We start from the raw sequence: 17782 nt of genomic DNA on the forward strand, positions 1-17782 counted from the left end.
GGCGCATTCACAAAGCTAGTGGCTACGTAGTCAAAATGCAACTAGCTTTGTGAATGCAAAACTACACTACAAAGCTAGTCAATCTGGAACTGTCATATTGTTGAGAAATGTAAATATATAAAATAAGAAACAATTTTGATTTAATAACTTTAACTTATCTTTTGTGTTTTTAAATTCAATAAAATCAAATTTAAGACTCAATATGAATGATTTATATTTGTATTTTAATACTAAACGATTTATTTTATTTTGAATTTGTGTGTTTTTAGGGAGCAGCTGATTGTAAAACGTCAAAATGATTCTCCACTAACTTTGTAGCCGAATTTTTTACGCTATACGTCGGAGGGGAAATTCCAACTACTTTTGTAGTTAGATTTAGCCAATCAGAATCCCATGACAACGTAGCCACTATCTATGAGAATGCGACCAATGGAGTCTATTTCCGTTTCGTTTAATTTTTCTCAGTTTCGTTAACTTAAGCAAACTTAAGCAAGAGCGATCCCAGTCGCTCGCCGCATAGGTAAAATCTGACATGTAGATACGTGAGCAAAATTGCATTATGGTTATGCAGTAAGTCCCCTATTACACGTTGACTCATGACTCACGACTCACTTTTAACTTTTCTTTTAAATTTGTATTCGTTGAAGCAAGCGCTATTACATGTTGACTCGTGCCCCAGCCTCAAATTTGACAATTACTGTTTGTTTTGTTTTGAATGCTCCTTCTCGTTGGCTTTAATTTTTCTTTAATTTTTGAAGTTGAGTAAAATTTATAAAACAAAATAAATAGGATTTTGGAAATGGATTTCGAAAATTTGTTGAAGCTGTTGAAGTTACACACTTTTCTGGTTTTCAAACAAATTGGATGTTGTTTATCCCAGCAACAAGAAAATCGAATGAAAAAGAACAGCATAAAACGAATATGAGAAAAAAGAAACGTAATAATGAGTCTACTAAAAATTTGCCCGAGACTCACCGGACATTTTTTTTTTTTGCATCTCATTTTCTCATAGTTGCTTTCTTTTTCGTACTCATGTGAGTCGTGAGGCATCGTGTAATAGCAGACTAATTTCACAAACTTAAGTGAATTTTCGTTGGGTTTTTGACATAAGCTTATGTTTGCTTATGCCTATTATAGTTGGGCCTTAACATACTCATCTGCAAATTTACTATTGACAAACAAAATTGATACCTGACAAGAAATGGATGAAAACTGTTGTTCACAATACCGATCTATTTTTATTTATTCACAATATATTAATAAAACAAAAATTATCAATGAATCAACAATATTTATCTTCTAAAAAAAATTATTGATAACTGTCAATTGTCAATTGATAGTTGAACTTCGCAATAAGGGTAATATTGTACATTATTGAAAGTAGCTAGTAATATTAATTTCTTCAGGCGATTTATGTAGGTATGTACATACATTGGCTACAAAATAAATAGCAAGGTTATGTTAAAAATTCTTTCTATAACTCTAACAGAAAGAGCAGTTATCAATGCCAATATCGTAAGAGGTTTTTTGCTATGTATAATTTCAATGTAAAGTAACGGTAAATCAATTATGTACAAATAATTTTATAAACAAAGCTAAATGAAAGTCAAATGGTACCAAGGTGCAATCAAGCTAAGTCATTTTAAATAGTCCACATTGTTTTCGTTGCAAATTAAGTAAAGTTTTTATACATATTCTTACTTTTTAAAAGGTTAGTGATAAAGTTCAGAATTTCTTATACATTTTTTGGTAGATTCTTTAATTTGAATTAACAGAGCCCTTCAGGCTAAGAGCTCTTAATTTCAAGAAAGAAGGACACAAAAACTCGAAGGTAGCGCGGAAATTAGAATGTTCAAGGAAGAAGGTAATTAATGCTCTTCACCATTGCCGAGAAGAAGGGAGTGTTCTAAATAAAATTCCAAAGAATCAGACAAGAAAAACCACCCATCGCACTGATATTGCCATTGCCCGCCTGAGCAAAGCTGATCCATTTATGACTGCTCCAAAAATAAAAAAAAGCAATTGACGAAGATCTGGGTATTAAAGTATCTGTAAGTCAGGTTAAAAATCGTTTACGTGAAAAAAAATTGTTCGGACGAACTGCGAGAAAAAAACCGCATTTCTCTATGCGTAATCTCTCTCGTGGGCTGCAGTTTGCAAAGGAGCATATTTCAAACATCCAAATTGGTGGAGAAATATCTTATGGACCGATGAGTCCAAATTCAATCGCTTCGGGTCAGATGGTAAAAAATATGTGCGACGCGGAATCAACCAGGAATATAACCCTAAATATACCATTAAGACTGTTAAGCATGGTGGGGGTAGCATTTTTGTTTGGGGATGTTTTTCTTGTCATAGTGTGGGACCACTTCATCGTATAGAGGGTATAATGGACCAAATTAAATACAAGAAATCCTAAGGGATACCATGCTACCGTGGACATTTCAACAGGATAACGATCCTAAACATACGGATAAGTCTGTTAAGCAATGGCTCTCCGGCCAAAAAATCAGTGCTATGGAATAGCCAGCCCAGTCCCCAGATCGCAATCCTATTGACAACTTATGAAATGATGTGGACAAACTTTGGCAGGAAGTTCAACAAGTCGGAGTACCTGTTAAACGATGAGGGAGTCTTGTGTGCTGCTGTGATTAAAAATAAGGGTTACCCAACCAAATACTAGCTATTTTCTTTAAATTGTGTGGAATTGTTTGTTATTTTGTTTCGTTATTTATGAAATGTGCTATTTATTTTGTCCTAGAAAATCTTGAATTGTATAAATGAGGTTGTTATTTTTTTTGTATAAATTCAACACTTTATTTTTTTTTAATAAATCAAATATATCTTTGTTCTTACTTCCTCATTAATAAACAGTAGTTTGAAGTTAAGAAAGTGCGAAAAACTTCCATTAAACAGATCTTAGTGTATGTGTGCTATTTATTTTGTCGCCACTGTATGTATAAACTGGGTACAATAGTGCCTTGTAAATTGATGTGAAGGTAGATGATCGTTTACAGCAGTACGTTGCCCCTTCTCGGGTTACATCGAACACCCGATTTTTTTTCACGTTCATTACTATTTAAAATGCTCCTAAACAAATGCTCGGAATCAACAGAATTAATATCTAATCTTTAAAACACGTCCAAGCCTTAATTGACCATCAATTCAATTTTGTAGCATTCTATAAGAATGACAATAATTTTTAATTAGCATGCTTGAGCGGCTTAATTCCACCAGAGGTATTCCTATTTTTGGATAGATGAGGTCTGATTGGCATTTCTGCTAATAAACCAAGTGGATAGGCGACCCATTTACAATCCGGACGCAATGGCACAAGCCGGAGCAATAGCGCTGAGCCCGAACGGGAGCAAATTGATTAGGATGAAGCAATATAACCAGTTTTTGTGGCTCTTTTACGGGATACCCCGTGCTCCCACTTCAATTCAAATTTTTTTTTTCAGTGTAAGTTCTCGATTTTCCCTCTATTTCATGAAATCGCATACCTGAGTCCAATATAATGATAAATATCTCGCTCGGTAATAATTTTCTTTCCCAACATTTTCAGTGCTACGTGATTTTTGAATCATCAACAAACAAAAAGACAATCTACCTTTCGGATGTACCTTACACTCAGCCCTACCATAAAACCATATTCAAAAATTAATAGTAGAAAAGATACTCATAAAAGTTGCAGCCTATCAGGAGTGGAGCATGCATAGTTTGTTTATTTATGTATTCAGACTGTCGTCGTATTGTATTTAATTTCAAAGCTTTTTAATCGCATTCCACAAAATTCAAATAAATCTACAATCTACTCTTAAAGTGGGTGGGATGGATGAATAAGACTGAATGCACAGTTCCTCATTTTTTTTCATACGATAGCCACTTCAATTCATAATGACCCATTAATTGAGTTTTTTACAGTTCCGACTTAAGTCACCTCATCACATCGTACCACCCCTCGTATCTCTCTTGTGGAATTCTATATAATACCTATGTGTGCATTTAACTCAATTATTTTCAAAATAAACTCCTGATAAGATTAAGTTTAATTATTTACTCGATTGTAACTCAATTAAAATTTTATATAGTTTGTTGGTTCATTAGTATTAATCCAAAAATCACAAAAAGAACAATTTCACAGGCAATAAAAAAGATAATATCTCCTATCTCAAGTAATGCATAAAATTATAAAAACAAATTCAACCCAATTCAACCAAAAGGTATCTAAGTCCATATTCAAAACAAAATTAGTTTTCTTATCAAAAGAGATATTTTTTCGTAATCTGTTTATTTTGTTGGTTGGTGTTGCTGCTGCTTTTGTTGTTCTTTCCGTTTCTTCAAAAGATAAACTCAAAATGATGACTGATAAGAAGCAGCACCGAATTAATAAAGAAAACATGATTTATACACGAGTATTTTTCTAAAGCCGGCGCGGCGCAGCAGCGACGAAAATAAATTTTAGTTAGTATCGCTTTGCACTTGGATAGTATAAGTTGGTTGTGTTGGACAAAGATTAATCAACAACAAAACGTAATCATATCAAACGACATCAATAAAAATAAATAACGATTATTTTAATTGTAGATTAAATTAATTTTCCACTCAAAATCAATCATGGCTCAAATCAGGCAACTTGGCAGACTTGTGTTGAAGAAAAACTTCCATACAGGCACGCCGGCACGTAGTACTTCTTATCTCATCGATACTCCTGAATACTCATTCCTTAAGGACATCGGCTTGGACCGAACAAATCCCGGGGTCTTTAATGGCTCCTGGAAGGGCTCTGGGGAAGCAGTACGATCTGTGGATCCTGGAACTGGTGAAGTCATCGCAGAGGTGCGAATGGGAACCGTAAGTGAGATGCAAGAGACTATTGGCTTCGCTGCGCACGCCTACAAGGAATGGTGTGCTGTCCCAGCACCGCAGCGGGGTGAAATCATCCGGCAGATCGGTGATGAGCTGAGGAAGTACAAGGAACCTCTAGGCAAGCTGGTCAGTTTGGAAGTGGGCAAGATCTACAGCGAGGGCCAGGGCGAGGTTCAGGAGTTCATTGACATCTGTGACTATGCGGTTGGACTCTCTCGTATCTATTCGGGCCAAATGATTAACTCAGAGCGAGCGAATCACACAATCTTGGAAGCGTGGAGGCCTGTGGGTTTGGTAGGGGTCATCTCGGCCTATAATTTCCCCAATGCTGTCTTTGGATGGAATGCCGCTATCGCCTTGGTTAGTAGTCCATTTATTGTTGTATTTTAAGAATTTCTCTTCTCACGAAAAAATTCAATCTTAGGCAACTGGAAATAGTGTTCTGTGGAAGGGAGCTCCCAGCACTTCCCTAGTCTCAGTTGCGACGACAAAAATTGTTGCTGAAGTCTTGAAACGCAATAATCTGCCTCCTATTGCAACCCTTTGCCAGGGAGGCGTTGATGTCGGCAAGAATCTAGTCCAAGATCCTCGAGTGAATCTGGTTTCATTTACTGGCAGTTGCCAGGCCGGTCGTGATGTCGGAGTGGAAGTTCAGAGGCGATTCGGAAAGAGCATCCTCGAATTAGGCGGCAACAACGCTCTCGTAATCAACGACGATGCTGACCTTGACATGGCCATTGATGCAGCTCTATTCGGTTGCATTGGAACTTCAGGCCAGCGATGCACATCCACAAGACGCATCATCGTCCATCAAGCTGTTTACGATGAATTCGTAGCCAAGCTCACAAGCAAATACGACTTGGTTATGAATAAAGTCGGTCACCAGCTCAAAAGCAATACACTCTTCGGACCTGTTCACTCGCAGCAGAATGTCGATGGATTCAAGGCAACTGTTGAGGAAGCTGTGAAGGCTGGTGGTAAGATAGCGTTTGGTGGAAAGATTATTCATAGGCCTGGTTTCTTCGTCGAGCCCACAATCATCACAGACCTATTCCATGATTCTCCAGTGGTCCTCAAGGAAACCTTTGCTCCAATTGTTTACGTCCTAAAAGCCAAATCTCTTAAACAAGCAATTCTTTGGAACAACGAAGCCGAACAAGGTCTCTCGTCATCGATATTCACCAAAGACGTTACAAAAATGTTCCAATGGATCGGCCCCCGGGGATCCGATTGTGGTATTGTAAATATCAACACAACAACAAATGGCGCAGAGATCGGTGGAGCCTTTGGCGGAGAGAAACACACAGGAGGTGGACGAGAATCCGGTTCGGATGCATGGAAACAGTATTGCCGCAGAGCCACAATTACCGTTAATCATTCTGGTGAATTAGCAGCTGCACAAGGTGTTGAATTTCAAGTTTAAAAACAACAACAAAACAAAAACGAAAACAAAATATTTTGTAATTTTAAAGTAAACAGCGACGATTTAGTTTAGATTAAGATTAAAATAAAAACAAATAATTTAGTTTACACAAAGAGTGAGAGGAGTAAAAAAGAAGAACAAATATTAAAACATTTATTTTGTGAGAGAATTATGTAGATAGAAAAACCAACATTTAACAAATTATTTTTAATTTTATAATTACTGTTTGTTTATAACGTCAAACCTCCAAAAGTCAACATCGATGTCGACGGATTGTTTTTTATGAAACTTGTAGCTGGATTCGATGTTGTATCTGAGCTCGGCCACAACTTCGCTCTTAACGCCCCATTCTTTGGCTTTTTTATTGATGTATTCCCTGGTTGGTTAAACAAGAAAAAAGAAAAACAAAATTAGGCATGCAAAAACTTAGATTAAAATTAGTTTGCTTTGTTTTTATAATAAACAAATTAAATACACATTATGGATTAGTAAACAAAATAAACAATTCATTGAAAAAATGGGGCTTAGTAATAGTCCAGTAAAATACGTCATACAACTGGGTCGACCCTGGAATATGAAGTTGGAAATTTGTTTAACCTCGTTTTGTTGTTCTTGAAAAATCTCATAAAATCTCTTGTCTATGTAGAAAATTCTGAAAGGCCAAAGATTACGGAAACTCAATTATTTTACTTTACCAAAATTTTCTAAAATGTGTGTCTCAAGCATTTTTTCATTTGTCAAACCGATTTAGACATAGAGCACAGAAAATATGCACTACTCAACAATGTTTTGAATATTCAATTTATAGCGACAAAATTAAAGCTAGTGGAAAAGAATAGAATTGTATTTGAAAATTTAATCTGCTTTTATCTCAATAACTAATTGGCAGAAAGGTCTATGATCAAAATTCTGAAGCAGCTCCCGACATATGTAGTAGAACCTTGAAATTTAGAACAACGTTAGGCCTTGTGGTTCAGTGAAAGGATATCGTCGAAAATTGAATTGATATCAACTAGTTCCTTATGTTGGGTATGACCACTTCGAAATATTGTAGAATAATGGAAATTATATAGCAGAGCTCTTAGTAAATGTTACATCACAAATTGTAATAAATCTAAATTTAAATACGCAAAAGCTAACTACACAGACATTGAGAGTTATTTGTCGGGTATTCCGTGGCACTTAGATTATAATTCTTTGAATTTGTTTGATTTTTATAATTTTTTCATTTTTAATCTAAAGGAAGAAATTGATATGCATGTCCCAAAAGTAAAAATTAATAAAAACTCAAAGCCTCCTTGCTTTAACAAGAGGCTTTGTAACTTAAGAAATAAAAAAAAAACAAGGCTTAGATAAGGATAATCACTTGCGAAAATATAATCGATTAAAGAAATAATTACATTCGGCTAGCGCGAGAATTCGATGTTCTTAACAAATTTCTATATAAAAATTACATTTTATCGATTGAATCAAACATAAAAACTAATGGAAAATGTTTTTGGCCATTAATTAATAGTAAAAAATGCCAAATAGTATTTTTTTAGCAGTATGAACTATATTGTTTCTACATTTTCGGATCTTTCAAATATTTGGAATTCGTTTGCCCATTATTCGAAATATAGTTCAGATCCATTTAGAATAACCGAATTATATAATCATAGCTATAAGGTTGACATAGGACAATTAGAAATTAATATTTGGGAAATTGAAGAAGGTCTTTTGAATTTAAATAACGATTGCAAGCAAGGCCTTGATGAAATTCCACCAATTATTTTGAAGAAATGTGCACTTGCTATAACTGAGCTCCTTTATTCTATCTTCAATGCCTCTCTTGGGAATGGTGAATTTCTTTTAGTGTGGAAAAAAGCATTTCTTTCCCCAATAAATAAAAATGGTTCTCAGCAGGAGGTAAATAACTACCGTCCTATTTGTAAATTATCAAGTATATCGAAACTCTTGAAGAAAATTATATGTGAAAAGTTGACGTTTCTCCTTAAGAAGCATATTTCACCTTTTCCACATGGCTTTATTGCAGGAAGATCCGCTACCACAAATCTTTCTATCTTTTCCAATTTCGTTTTAAATAAACTCGAAGAAGGCTACCCCAAATTGATGTTATTTTGCGACGGCTTTTTATAGCGTTAGTCCTACTATTTTCATTAAAAACTGAAACAATTTGGTTTTCACTCAAATATGTTGAAATGGTTGGAATCCAATTATTGTTGCCTTGGGTGTCCCGCAAGGAAGCCATCTTGGACCCCTTCTTTTTTTAATATTTATCAATGACCTGGCTGATATCTTCTTAAATTCTAGTACACTTTTATTTGCAGATGATTTAAAGTTTTTCAGTTGCATACATTCTTTAAATGATTGTATTCTTTTGCAAAATGATCTCCAAAAGTTAACAGAATAATGTATAACTAACCAATTATTCTTGAACGTTACAAAATTTAAATTTTTTTCCTTTTGTCGCAATTTTTCAAAAATTTCTTTTGATTACAAAGTTAATAAATTTGTTCTTGAAAGAGTTTTGGAGAAAAAGGACCTTGGTGTATTGTTTGATTCAAAACTAAACTTTAACAAGCATATAGAATATATTGTAGCTAAATTCAATTCAATTCTAGGTTTTATCAAACTAGTCCAGTCAAATTAGGTTTTCAGCTCGGAAAAATTCCCACCTAGCTGAATTTTGGTACACATCTTCTTTATGTTGTTGTTAACAATGTGTAAAAAGTCGACCTCGATATCATGTACGCGTCAAAGGTTATTCGAGGTCAAAGGTCACGGAATTAGCCTTTTTTTTAATATCTCGTTTTTTATTGGTCGTACAAAAAAAAGTTGTGGACACAAATTGTAGAGGAGGTAATTATCTACAAAAATGGTCTTATGACATTTTCACGTCAAGTTGATAGTTTTTCCGTTATAAGGCCAACAAAGTGTACACTTTTAATGAAATTTTAATTTTTCGCTAAAAACAAGTAGCCTTTGCGTTAATTTCTCGCTCCATACTGTTTGTACAATAAAAAGCCTCAAACAAAAATTGTAGAGGACAAAATTATCTACAAAATGGTATACATATACAATATATATCCAATCGCACTTGCGCTATACATATTTTAATGTTTACCATACAAAATTACAATAATATATAATATATCATATTATAATAACGATAATAAGAATGCATTCGTTTCCACACCACCATTGAGGTAGAAGCATGGTGCGTTTTTTTCATGGTTTCCCCGGTAGGCCTAGTCCATGTAGTCAACAATAATTGTTAAATAGTTATTATAGGTATCATAGTTATCGTCAAAACAAAGTAATAAATATTACATTTAAATTATTATTAACCATCAACATCGCTCTCGTCTTCATGCATTTCTTCTTCTTCTTCTTCGTCATTTTGATCTTCTTCATTTTTTTCAAAATTATATGTATTGTCTTCTTCCGTTAAATCCGCTGACAAAACGTCAAGTGTGTCTATATTTTTATCTAAAGCATTATCGGAACTTGAATTGAAACATGACAGTCCACGACAATGTCCACAAATAATCGAACATTTGATACTAATTTTTTTGCAACTGCAGTTAGTACCACAACCTTTTATACAGTTACAAAAAATTATATTCACCAATTCATCAGGTGCGGGTGGTAGCAATGTCATTATAGGTTCCAAAACATTGTTATTCATTATCCACCCCCAGTTTTCTGGGTTTAATTTGTTACCCAACCAAGTTTGTATCTGGTAATAAACTCGAAGCAGATGCTGTTGGGTGGCGCTATTTGTTGGTGGTAGAGATGATAATTTCACAGGAAACGTTGCAAAACTTTTCTACATCTTCACATATTGTGTTCGTAGCATACATTCCATAAACCCATTTACTCAACACGCTCTCTTGAGTACTCCTTCCTCGCGAAACTCCTCCTTCAGATTTCATGGATTTCATTAGGGATTGCTTGATTACCATATCACTACCAGGTTCCACAATTAAATTTATTACTGCGTCTAACTGTAAAAAATCCATCGGTAAATTTTTTAAACGCCTGTTCATCCATATTATTTTTTAATTTGAGCATATCCTGCAGGTATAAATGAGCAGATTTTGCATACAAAAAATGCCCAGAAGCGTGGAAAAAAGGAAGCATTTTTTTTACAACTTTTAAGTGTTCATTCCAATCTCCTAGTCTTTCAGATCTAATAAAATCTTTAACTATAGATACCATATAAAAATATTGTACCCATAACTTTGCAGTTGGTCCTCGATTTTGTATTTTTTTTCAAATACCATTGAACTGTTCTACATATGATTCAAGTATAATGGTAGAACCTTCTACATCTTCATATAAAACATTTTGTACGATTATTTGTTCAATACAACGTTGTATATAGTCGTCAGTATGGTCATCGATTTCCATGTCTTTAGCTACAAATGTCGATAACGCTAAATGTAATAATATGTGACCTCTAACTGCTCTTGCATAAGCGTGCCCATCTAACATTTTATACACAGAATTTGGGGCATAAACAACACTAAGAACTTCTTGAAGTCCACTACCTGCCATTAAGTATCCTATCGATCCAAGAAAAGACATGAGCAAATGAAAACCACCAAGCCGTATTATAATTTTTGAAAGTTCTGATCCAGGTTCAGAAGCTGCAACTATTTCACGAGCTTTTATAAACAGCGGTTGATCAAACGTCACGACACATGCTTCATGGCCATGAAAATTCATGTTGTCGTGAATTGAGTTCAAGGTTGTGTAAATTGTACTTAAATTACTTGCTGGATGATGAATAAATTGCTCCGTTCAAGACATTTTCAAACATGGAATTAAATTTATTATAGCAATGTATGGTGCCCAAAAACAAGTGGTCTCCATCGATAATTACAGATATATAACATTTGCTAAACTAACTAGAAATAATAAGCCTGTGAAATTATCATCTCTACCACCAACAAATAGCGCCACCCAACAGCATCTGCTTCGAGTTTATTACCAGATACAAACTTGGTTGGGTAACAAATTAAACCCAGAAAACTGGGGGTGGATAATGAATAACAATGTTTTGGAACCTATAATGACATTGCTACCACCCGCACCTGATGAATTGGTGAATATAATTTTTTGTAACTGTATAAAAGGTTGTGGTACTAACTGCAGTTGCAAAAAAATTAGTATCAAATGTTCGATTATTTGTGGACATTGTCGTGGACTGTCATGTTTCAATTCAAGTTCCGATAATGCTTTAGATAAAAATATAGACACACTTGACGTTTTGTCAGCGGATTTAACGGAAGAAGACAATACATATAATTTTGAAAAAAATGAAGAAGATCAAAATGACGAAGAAGAAGAAGAAGAAATGCATGAAGACGAGAGCGATGTTGATGGTTAATAATAATTTAAATGTAATATTTATTACTTTGTTTTGACGATAACTATGATACCTATAATAACTATTTAACAATTATTGTTGACTACATGGACTAGGCCTACCGGGGAAACCATGAAAAAAAACGCACCATGCTTCTACCTCAATGGTGGTGTGGAAACGAATGCATTCTTATTATCGTTATTATAATATGATATATTATATATTATTGTAATTTTGTATGGTAAACATTAAAATATGTATAGCGCAAGTGCGATTGGATATATATTGTATATGTATACCATTTTGTAGATAATTTTGTCCTCTACAATTTTTGTTTGAGGCTTTTTATTGTACAAACAGTATGGAGCGAGAAATTAACGCAAAGGCTACTTGTTTTTAGCGAAAAATTAAAATTTCATTAAAAGTGTACACTTTGTTGGCCTTATAACGGAAAAACTATCAACTTGACGTGAAAATGTCATAAGACCATTTTTGTAGATAATTACCTCCTCTACAATTTGTGTCCACAACTTTTTTTTGTACGACCAATAAAAAACGAGATATTAAAAAAAAGGCTAATTCCGTGACCTTTGACCTCGAATAACCTTTGACGCGTACATGATATCGAGGTCGACTTTTTACACATTGTTAACAACAACATAAAGAAGATGTGTACCAAAATTCAGCTAGGTGGGAATTTTTCCGAGCTGAACCCCTTTTTTCGTCTAATTTGACTGGACTAAACGTAATTCAAAAGACTTCAAGGACTCTTTTGTCCTTAAATCTCTATTTAACTCCTTTGTTAGATCAAACTTAGAATACTGTTGTATGATTTGGAATTCTTACTACAATATTTATTCAAATAGAATTGAAATGATCCAACAAAAATTTACAAGGTTTATAATTCACAAATTAGGTTGGAACATCGAAATCCCGTCGCAATCGACTAGATGTAAACTTCTTGGAACTCAGTCACTTGAAAATAGAAGGAAAATGTTTTCAGTAATGTTTATAAGTGACATTTTGTCGCATCATATCAAATGCCCTTTCCTAGCTGATCCTTTTATGTTCAAAAGTGAAACGAATCATTCCACTGATTTGTGTTCCAATTTAACACAATTCCAATGACAGATTTCTGTCAGTAAAAGTTTTTCGGTGGATTTCAATCAAGAACTTTTTTTCAATGACATACACTTTTAATGATAGCTATAAACGACCTGTCAAGAAAATTCCAATGTTTGTTTTCAATGATGATAACTAACTATAGCTATAACTGGCGCCTTAAATATTTAGGAAAGATCATTTATGAAAAGCACAGGGTTTAAAAATAAACTAACGATTACAAAGTTAAGTTACGAGCGCAAAAAATGGTAGCTAGAAACACCAATTTTACACTCTCAAAATCAATAACATCGCATACGCTACTCTGTCGAAAGCTTTATTTACAAAAGCGGATGTGTTATTTTCTAAACACTAGAGAACGTCCGTCGAGAACTGAGTAGTCTCAAGACTAGCCCTCGTCGGTCGTTAAGAACAATTGCTTAAGCTTTCAATCTGACACTATAAATCACTTACCGGATAATAAAGTATAATTCAAATTATCATCCTTAAAAATCTTACAAAGTGTGAAACTGGAGAGGAATTTGCGTTCCACCAGCCGTTGACAAAATAGTAGCAAAAGTTATACTGTAACGCATCAGAGAACACCTTGAGGCCACACTCGATGCCGAACAAGCTGGCTTCCGCGCTGGATCCTCCTGTTTTGATCATATCAACACCCTGCGATCATTATTGAGCAGTGCGTTCAATATCGAGCACCACTACACCTGTTCATAGCGTCAACAGGGCTAAACTAATTGTTATGATAAAGGCAACATATGATGGACCTGAGTGTCACTTACTACACGATGGAATGATAACAAGTGTGAAGAGAAACAGAAGTCGTGGGGCTCGGAACCGGACCATCCTCTTAAACAAATATTTCTTTGCAAAAGGTGGAAAAAGTGGAAGAGCTTTAAAAACCTTGGAAGTATCGTCTCCATCTAAGACGAAACCGAACAAGACCGCATCGGCAAAGCAAAAGCATCGTTCGGTATGCTGTTGAAAATTTGGAGGAATAACTATATCAGCTTGAGAACAAAGCTACGACTGTTTCGCACAAATGTCGAATCTATGCTTCTTTATGGGTGCAGCGCCTGGATGGTTACTTCAGCCATATTAGGAAGGCTACAAACCTTCGTGAATAGATGTCTTTGCGACATCGTAAAGATTTTCTGGCCAAACCGAATATCCAATGAGGTTCTTCATAGAGGAACAGGTCAGGAACCTATAGACTATATTATACCAAGGCGTAAGTAGCAATGGATTGAACATACGCTTCGAAAAGGTAACGATTGCATTGCAGTTTAAGCAATGCAGTGGAATCCGCTCACACAAGAATTAAGAAGAGCTGGATGACCGATAAGAACATGTCGCAGGACATCTCCGGAAACTGTACACGATGGCGCGAAGGCGTAGTAGAAGCCATATGCCGCTTAAGGGGCCTTTAACAGGTCTGAGGACCTAAGTAAGTAAATAAGTATCCTTAAATATTATGTGTAACCTAAAAGTTGAAGCCAGGTGATTATGGAAAAAAAAAACATTTCTACTGAAATGACACTCGATAAGATTGAAAATGAAATCTATTTCATTTAAAATTTTGAAGACTGACGAGGCTCACTTCCATTTATCTCGCGGCCTAATTAAACAGAATCATCCTTACTGGGCTACGACCGGTGATAATCCGCATGTTAGTGAATAGAAGCTTTAATAGTAGGTTTTAATTATTTTGTTGAAAATGTCAACACTGGGAGTAACACAGAGATGAATACGTTCCAGAGGAACAACTTTTTTACCAGGACGAATAAGATACATCTTTGGACCCGAAGAAACATGCCATACTGCAAATAAGACTTTTAACATTCTGCTCGCCGCATTTGGTTACCCCATAATTTCGAAAGCTTGCGGAAAAAGTGTGTTCACGTCGTCGATCGCCACATTTAACTGATTTGAATTTGTATGCATTTAAAGTCGAGAATGAACAAGCAGCGTCCAAGTAACTTGGAGCAGTTAACAACTCGAATGACTGAATAAATTTCGAACAGCCAAATGTTTTGAAAAAAGTGTCCAAAAATTGTATAAAAAGATTGAAGATCACGCTTAAAATTTAGCGGATATTACATTCCACAAATAGAATTAATATAATTTCGTACCTTGTTTTTCATTTAGTTTTTGTAGGGCTTATTCAATTTTGTAATCGTAAGTTTAGTGTGGAACAACTTGTAGAAACAACAGTGGGCCTAAGTAGGTACCTTAAAGTACACTAGAATAATTTAATTATAATTTATTTAATAGTTTGATGTAGGGTTAATTTTTAATAATAATATAAAATATTTATTATCAAATGATTATTGACTAAAATTTTTTGGGTTTACTACACAAATTTTCCGTAAGTTAACTATAAACAAACATAGTTGCGGAAACTTTGCCAGTGAACTCATTCAATTTAAGACAACAAAAGTAAATATTAGTTATTATTAAGAATTGCTTAGATAAATAAGTTGGCATTCAAATTTTGTAAATTTTGCACTTATTTATCATATTTTTGGATACATCAGAACTTGAATCTCTTTTTAACAATTATATTATTTGATATATTTATTCTGGGTGAACTTTTTGTTTTCTCCGTGAAAAAAAGTTGGATGATAAATAAGCCCCAAACTCAATAAACTATCTCGTCACAGGCACTACAAGTCGACAAACAGTCTTTTGCTACGTATCATCAAAAAATATGCAAATCAATGGACATGTAAGAAATCTCAACTAAAACCTTATCATCACCAATTTCAAAGAATCACCTTGTTGATGTTTTGTGCAAAGAATAAACTGAGTTAGAAGCAAGTTCAATGCCAGTTTGCAAGAAACGCATATCCATTCCGCTGTTGTTCTTTGTGCCAAATGGTGGGTTCATAACCACAGTATCAAATGCGTTATTCCATTTGGAAAAACTCTCTAAATGCAAAACATCCGACTGTATACAATCGACACCCGGAATTTCCATTTCAAACACATTCGAACGGAATGTCTATAAAAAGAAAATAAATGCTCTCACTTAAAAAGATACCTTTATCATCATCAAATTTCAACGTACCTCAATTGCACTTTCATCAATTTCGAAGCCAATGGTAAGATTCGCACCCAAAAGGAATGAACCAATACTTAACATGCCACAGCCGCAACCCAAGTCTCCAACAAATTTACCCTCAATATCCTCGTATCGAGATTGGATATTGTAAATCATGCAACTGGCAATATGTGGCGGAGTTGGGTATTGCTCAAGATTCACTTTGGGATTCTCGAAGCCATCCACACTCTGCAGGTATTCCTCGAGTTTCTTCAGCTTCATTCGTGCCATTTGGAGGTTTTGAAGTTAAATAGAAGGATGGATGTTATTTTTGTGGAGTGCCGGGAAGGGGTTCAAGACGGGGAAGGACAGGCAGGAAGCTGTTTCCATAAAATGAGTCCTGCGGCACGAAGAAACCGAATGTAGGTGCGTTCGAGAGATTAAAAGGAGCTCCTCGGATAGCCGAGATCTGGTTGAAGTCTGTGCTAGGCGATGGAATGAGTTGCTAGAAAAAAGAAGAACCTCATCTTTAGTATTTATGTTTTCATTTGTGTGTTGGAAAATAAAACTTACTGGTTGATTCATTTGAGGGACCGGACTGGGACCTGGGACTGGGCTTATTCCCGAAATAGCACTTGGCAAAACAGGTGAAACACCCTTCTGCAGGAGTTGCTTTTTGATTTGAAGGTCTTCGAGGATTTTTCGATTTGTTTCTGAGTGGAGTGGTAGAAGAGTATGTGTTTTTGTTTGTTTATATTTTATATTTTTAATTAAAATATGATGGAATGATGGATTTTTCTTTTACCTTGTTGAGCACTGAGAGTTGGAAAAGCCATGAAAGATGAAAATAAAATTGGATTACACAAAAGAAAAGTGGTCACTGTACAACAACACGCTGGAAATGTCAAATTATGAATAGGTTTTGTTTGTTTTATTTTTTCCAAACCAAAATCGTTTGTGTTTGAGAAGCTCTGGAACAGGAGTTCGTAGATTTGTTCGATTTTAAAACGAATTCTGTGATCAAATATTTTGTATTTAAATTTTTAATACTTGATTTAATAAAATTCACTAACGTCTATTCGCTATCAAAGCACAACACTCAGTGGAGTAGATTTTTAAGTGTAGTGTTCTTATTGTCTGCCTGGGTTGTGTTATTTCAACAAAAAGGACAAAACTTTGTAAAATATTTCACAATTCCTAGTTACCTGTCACATGTCATTAAACCTTTCTGAAGAAAAAGGTCATTCAAAATTAATTATTTTAAGATAAAAATGGAATTATGGTAGATTTACATTTACCTGCATCTGAAGTTATAAATAAAAAAGAAAGGGATAGATGCATACCTAAAACCCTTTTTTTAAGAGCAAGCATGTTTCTATAATCGGTATTTACAGTGGATTTACATTGATTTACGCACCAAAAATAAATGACACTTATTAAATTATGTTTGTTGGATAGAGAGAAGAGCAAAATGTAGAAGATTTTAATTTCTACATTATAGGAAATTCGCGGAATGTAGGAGCCAAGGTTATGATGAGGACGAATATGATCATATAATAGATTTGTGATGTTTTCACATTTTATTTACATTTCTTTTTGGAATTTCATTTTTAAATTTAAGGAAACGAAGGAATTTTCAATATAGCAATGGATTGTTTCGGAAGATAAAATAAGTATGGTTAAATTCGTCCCAGATGGGTCATGTGAAATAAACTTACAGGCAGTTTAATACACCCGCATAATCTTTTAAAAAGTTTTAATATGTCATAGACAAAGTGTAATTATAAACTGGACATAAAAGATTGAGCCAATTGGCTCCGATTTTCCTAGCCGGGGCCATTTTGGCAGATGGATTATTTTTATATTTTTCATTTCGAGATCAAGCAAAAATATGTTTATGATATTTAATAATATCCATTCATTTATTCAGAAAAATATGTTAAAATAACGA

General features: G+C 34.5%; 3 protein-coding genes across 3 annotated transcripts; 1 reads left to right on the top strand and 2 right to left on the bottom strand.

Annotated features, from left to right (window-relative positions):
- Positions 1-4258: 4258 nt before the first annotated feature.
- LOC129944582 (putative aldehyde dehydrogenase family 7 member A1 homolog) lies at positions 4259-6464 on the top strand. The gene is made up of 3 exons (XM_056054111.1): positions 4259-4533; positions 4588-5229; positions 5294-6464. The coding sequence occupies exons 2-3, from the start codon at positions 4618-4620 to the stop codon at positions 6290-6292; spliced, it is 1611 nt and encodes a 536-aa protein (XP_055910086.1). The 5' UTR covers positions 4259-4533; positions 4588-4617; the 3' UTR covers positions 6293-6464.
- LOC129944583 (rRNA N6-adenosine-methyltransferase Mettl5) lies at positions 6432-16122 on the bottom strand. The gene is made up of 3 exons (XM_056054112.1): positions 15859-16122; positions 15566-15792; positions 6432-6668 (listed from the first exon to the last, which is right to left on the bottom strand). Exons 1-3 carry the CDS (start codon positions 16120-16122, stop codon positions 6512-6514), a joined length of 648 nt encoding a protein of 215 aa, XP_055910087.1. The 3' UTR covers positions 6432-6511.
- Positions 16123-16156: 34 nt separating this feature from the next.
- On the bottom strand, positions 16157-16800 carry LOC129944584 (SOSS complex subunit C homolog). The gene is made up of 3 exons (XM_056054113.1): positions 16637-16800; positions 16405-16544; positions 16157-16336 (listed from the first exon to the last, which is right to left on the bottom strand). The coding sequence occupies exons 1-3, from the start codon at positions 16665-16667 to the stop codon at positions 16157-16159; spliced, it is 351 nt and encodes a 116-aa protein (XP_055910088.1). The 5' UTR covers positions 16668-16800.
- Positions 16801-17782: the final 982 nt, after the last annotated feature.

This window comes from Eupeodes corollae, chromosome 2 (genome assembly GCF_945859685.1).
Source record: "Eupeodes corollae chromosome 2, idEupCoro1.1, whole genome shotgun sequence".
Classification (NCBI taxonomy): domain Eukaryota; kingdom Metazoa; phylum Arthropoda; class Insecta; order Diptera; family Syrphidae; genus Eupeodes; species Eupeodes corollae.

Bases quoted from the DNA above. Each gene is read 5' to 3' on its own strand.
- LOC129944582 (XM_056054111.1), top strand. From the start codon at position 4,618: ATGGCTCAAATCAGGCAACTTGGCAGACTTGTGTTGAAGAAAAACTTC. The intron at 5,230-5,293 runs GTTAGTAGTCCA...ATTCAATCTTAG, and splicing joins GGAATGCCGCTATCGCCTTG to GCAACTGGAAATAGTGTTCT.
- LOC129944583 (XM_056054112.1), bottom strand. From the start codon at position 16,122: ATGGCACGAATGAAGCTGAAGAAACTCGAGGAATACCTGCAGAGTGTG. The intron at 15,793-15,858 runs GTACGTTGAAAT...TTCTTTTTATAG, and splicing joins TTGATGAAAGTGCAATTGAG to ACATTCCGTTCGAATGTGTT. The intron at 6,669-15,565 runs GTGATTCTTTGA...TTAACCAACCAG, and splicing joins TTGCACAAAACATCAACAAG to GGAATACATCAATAAAAAAG.
- LOC129944584 (XM_056054113.1), bottom strand. From the start codon at position 16,667: ATGGCTTTTCCAACTCTCAGTGCTCAACAAG. The intron at 16,545-16,636 runs GTAAAAGAAAAA...CACTCCACTCAG, and splicing joins AACTCTCAGTGCTCAACAAG to AAACAAATCGAAAAATCCTC. The intron at 16,337-16,404 runs GTAAGTTTTATT...TCTTTTTTCTAG, and splicing joins TCCCTCAAATGAATCAACCA to CAACTCATTCCATCGCCTAG.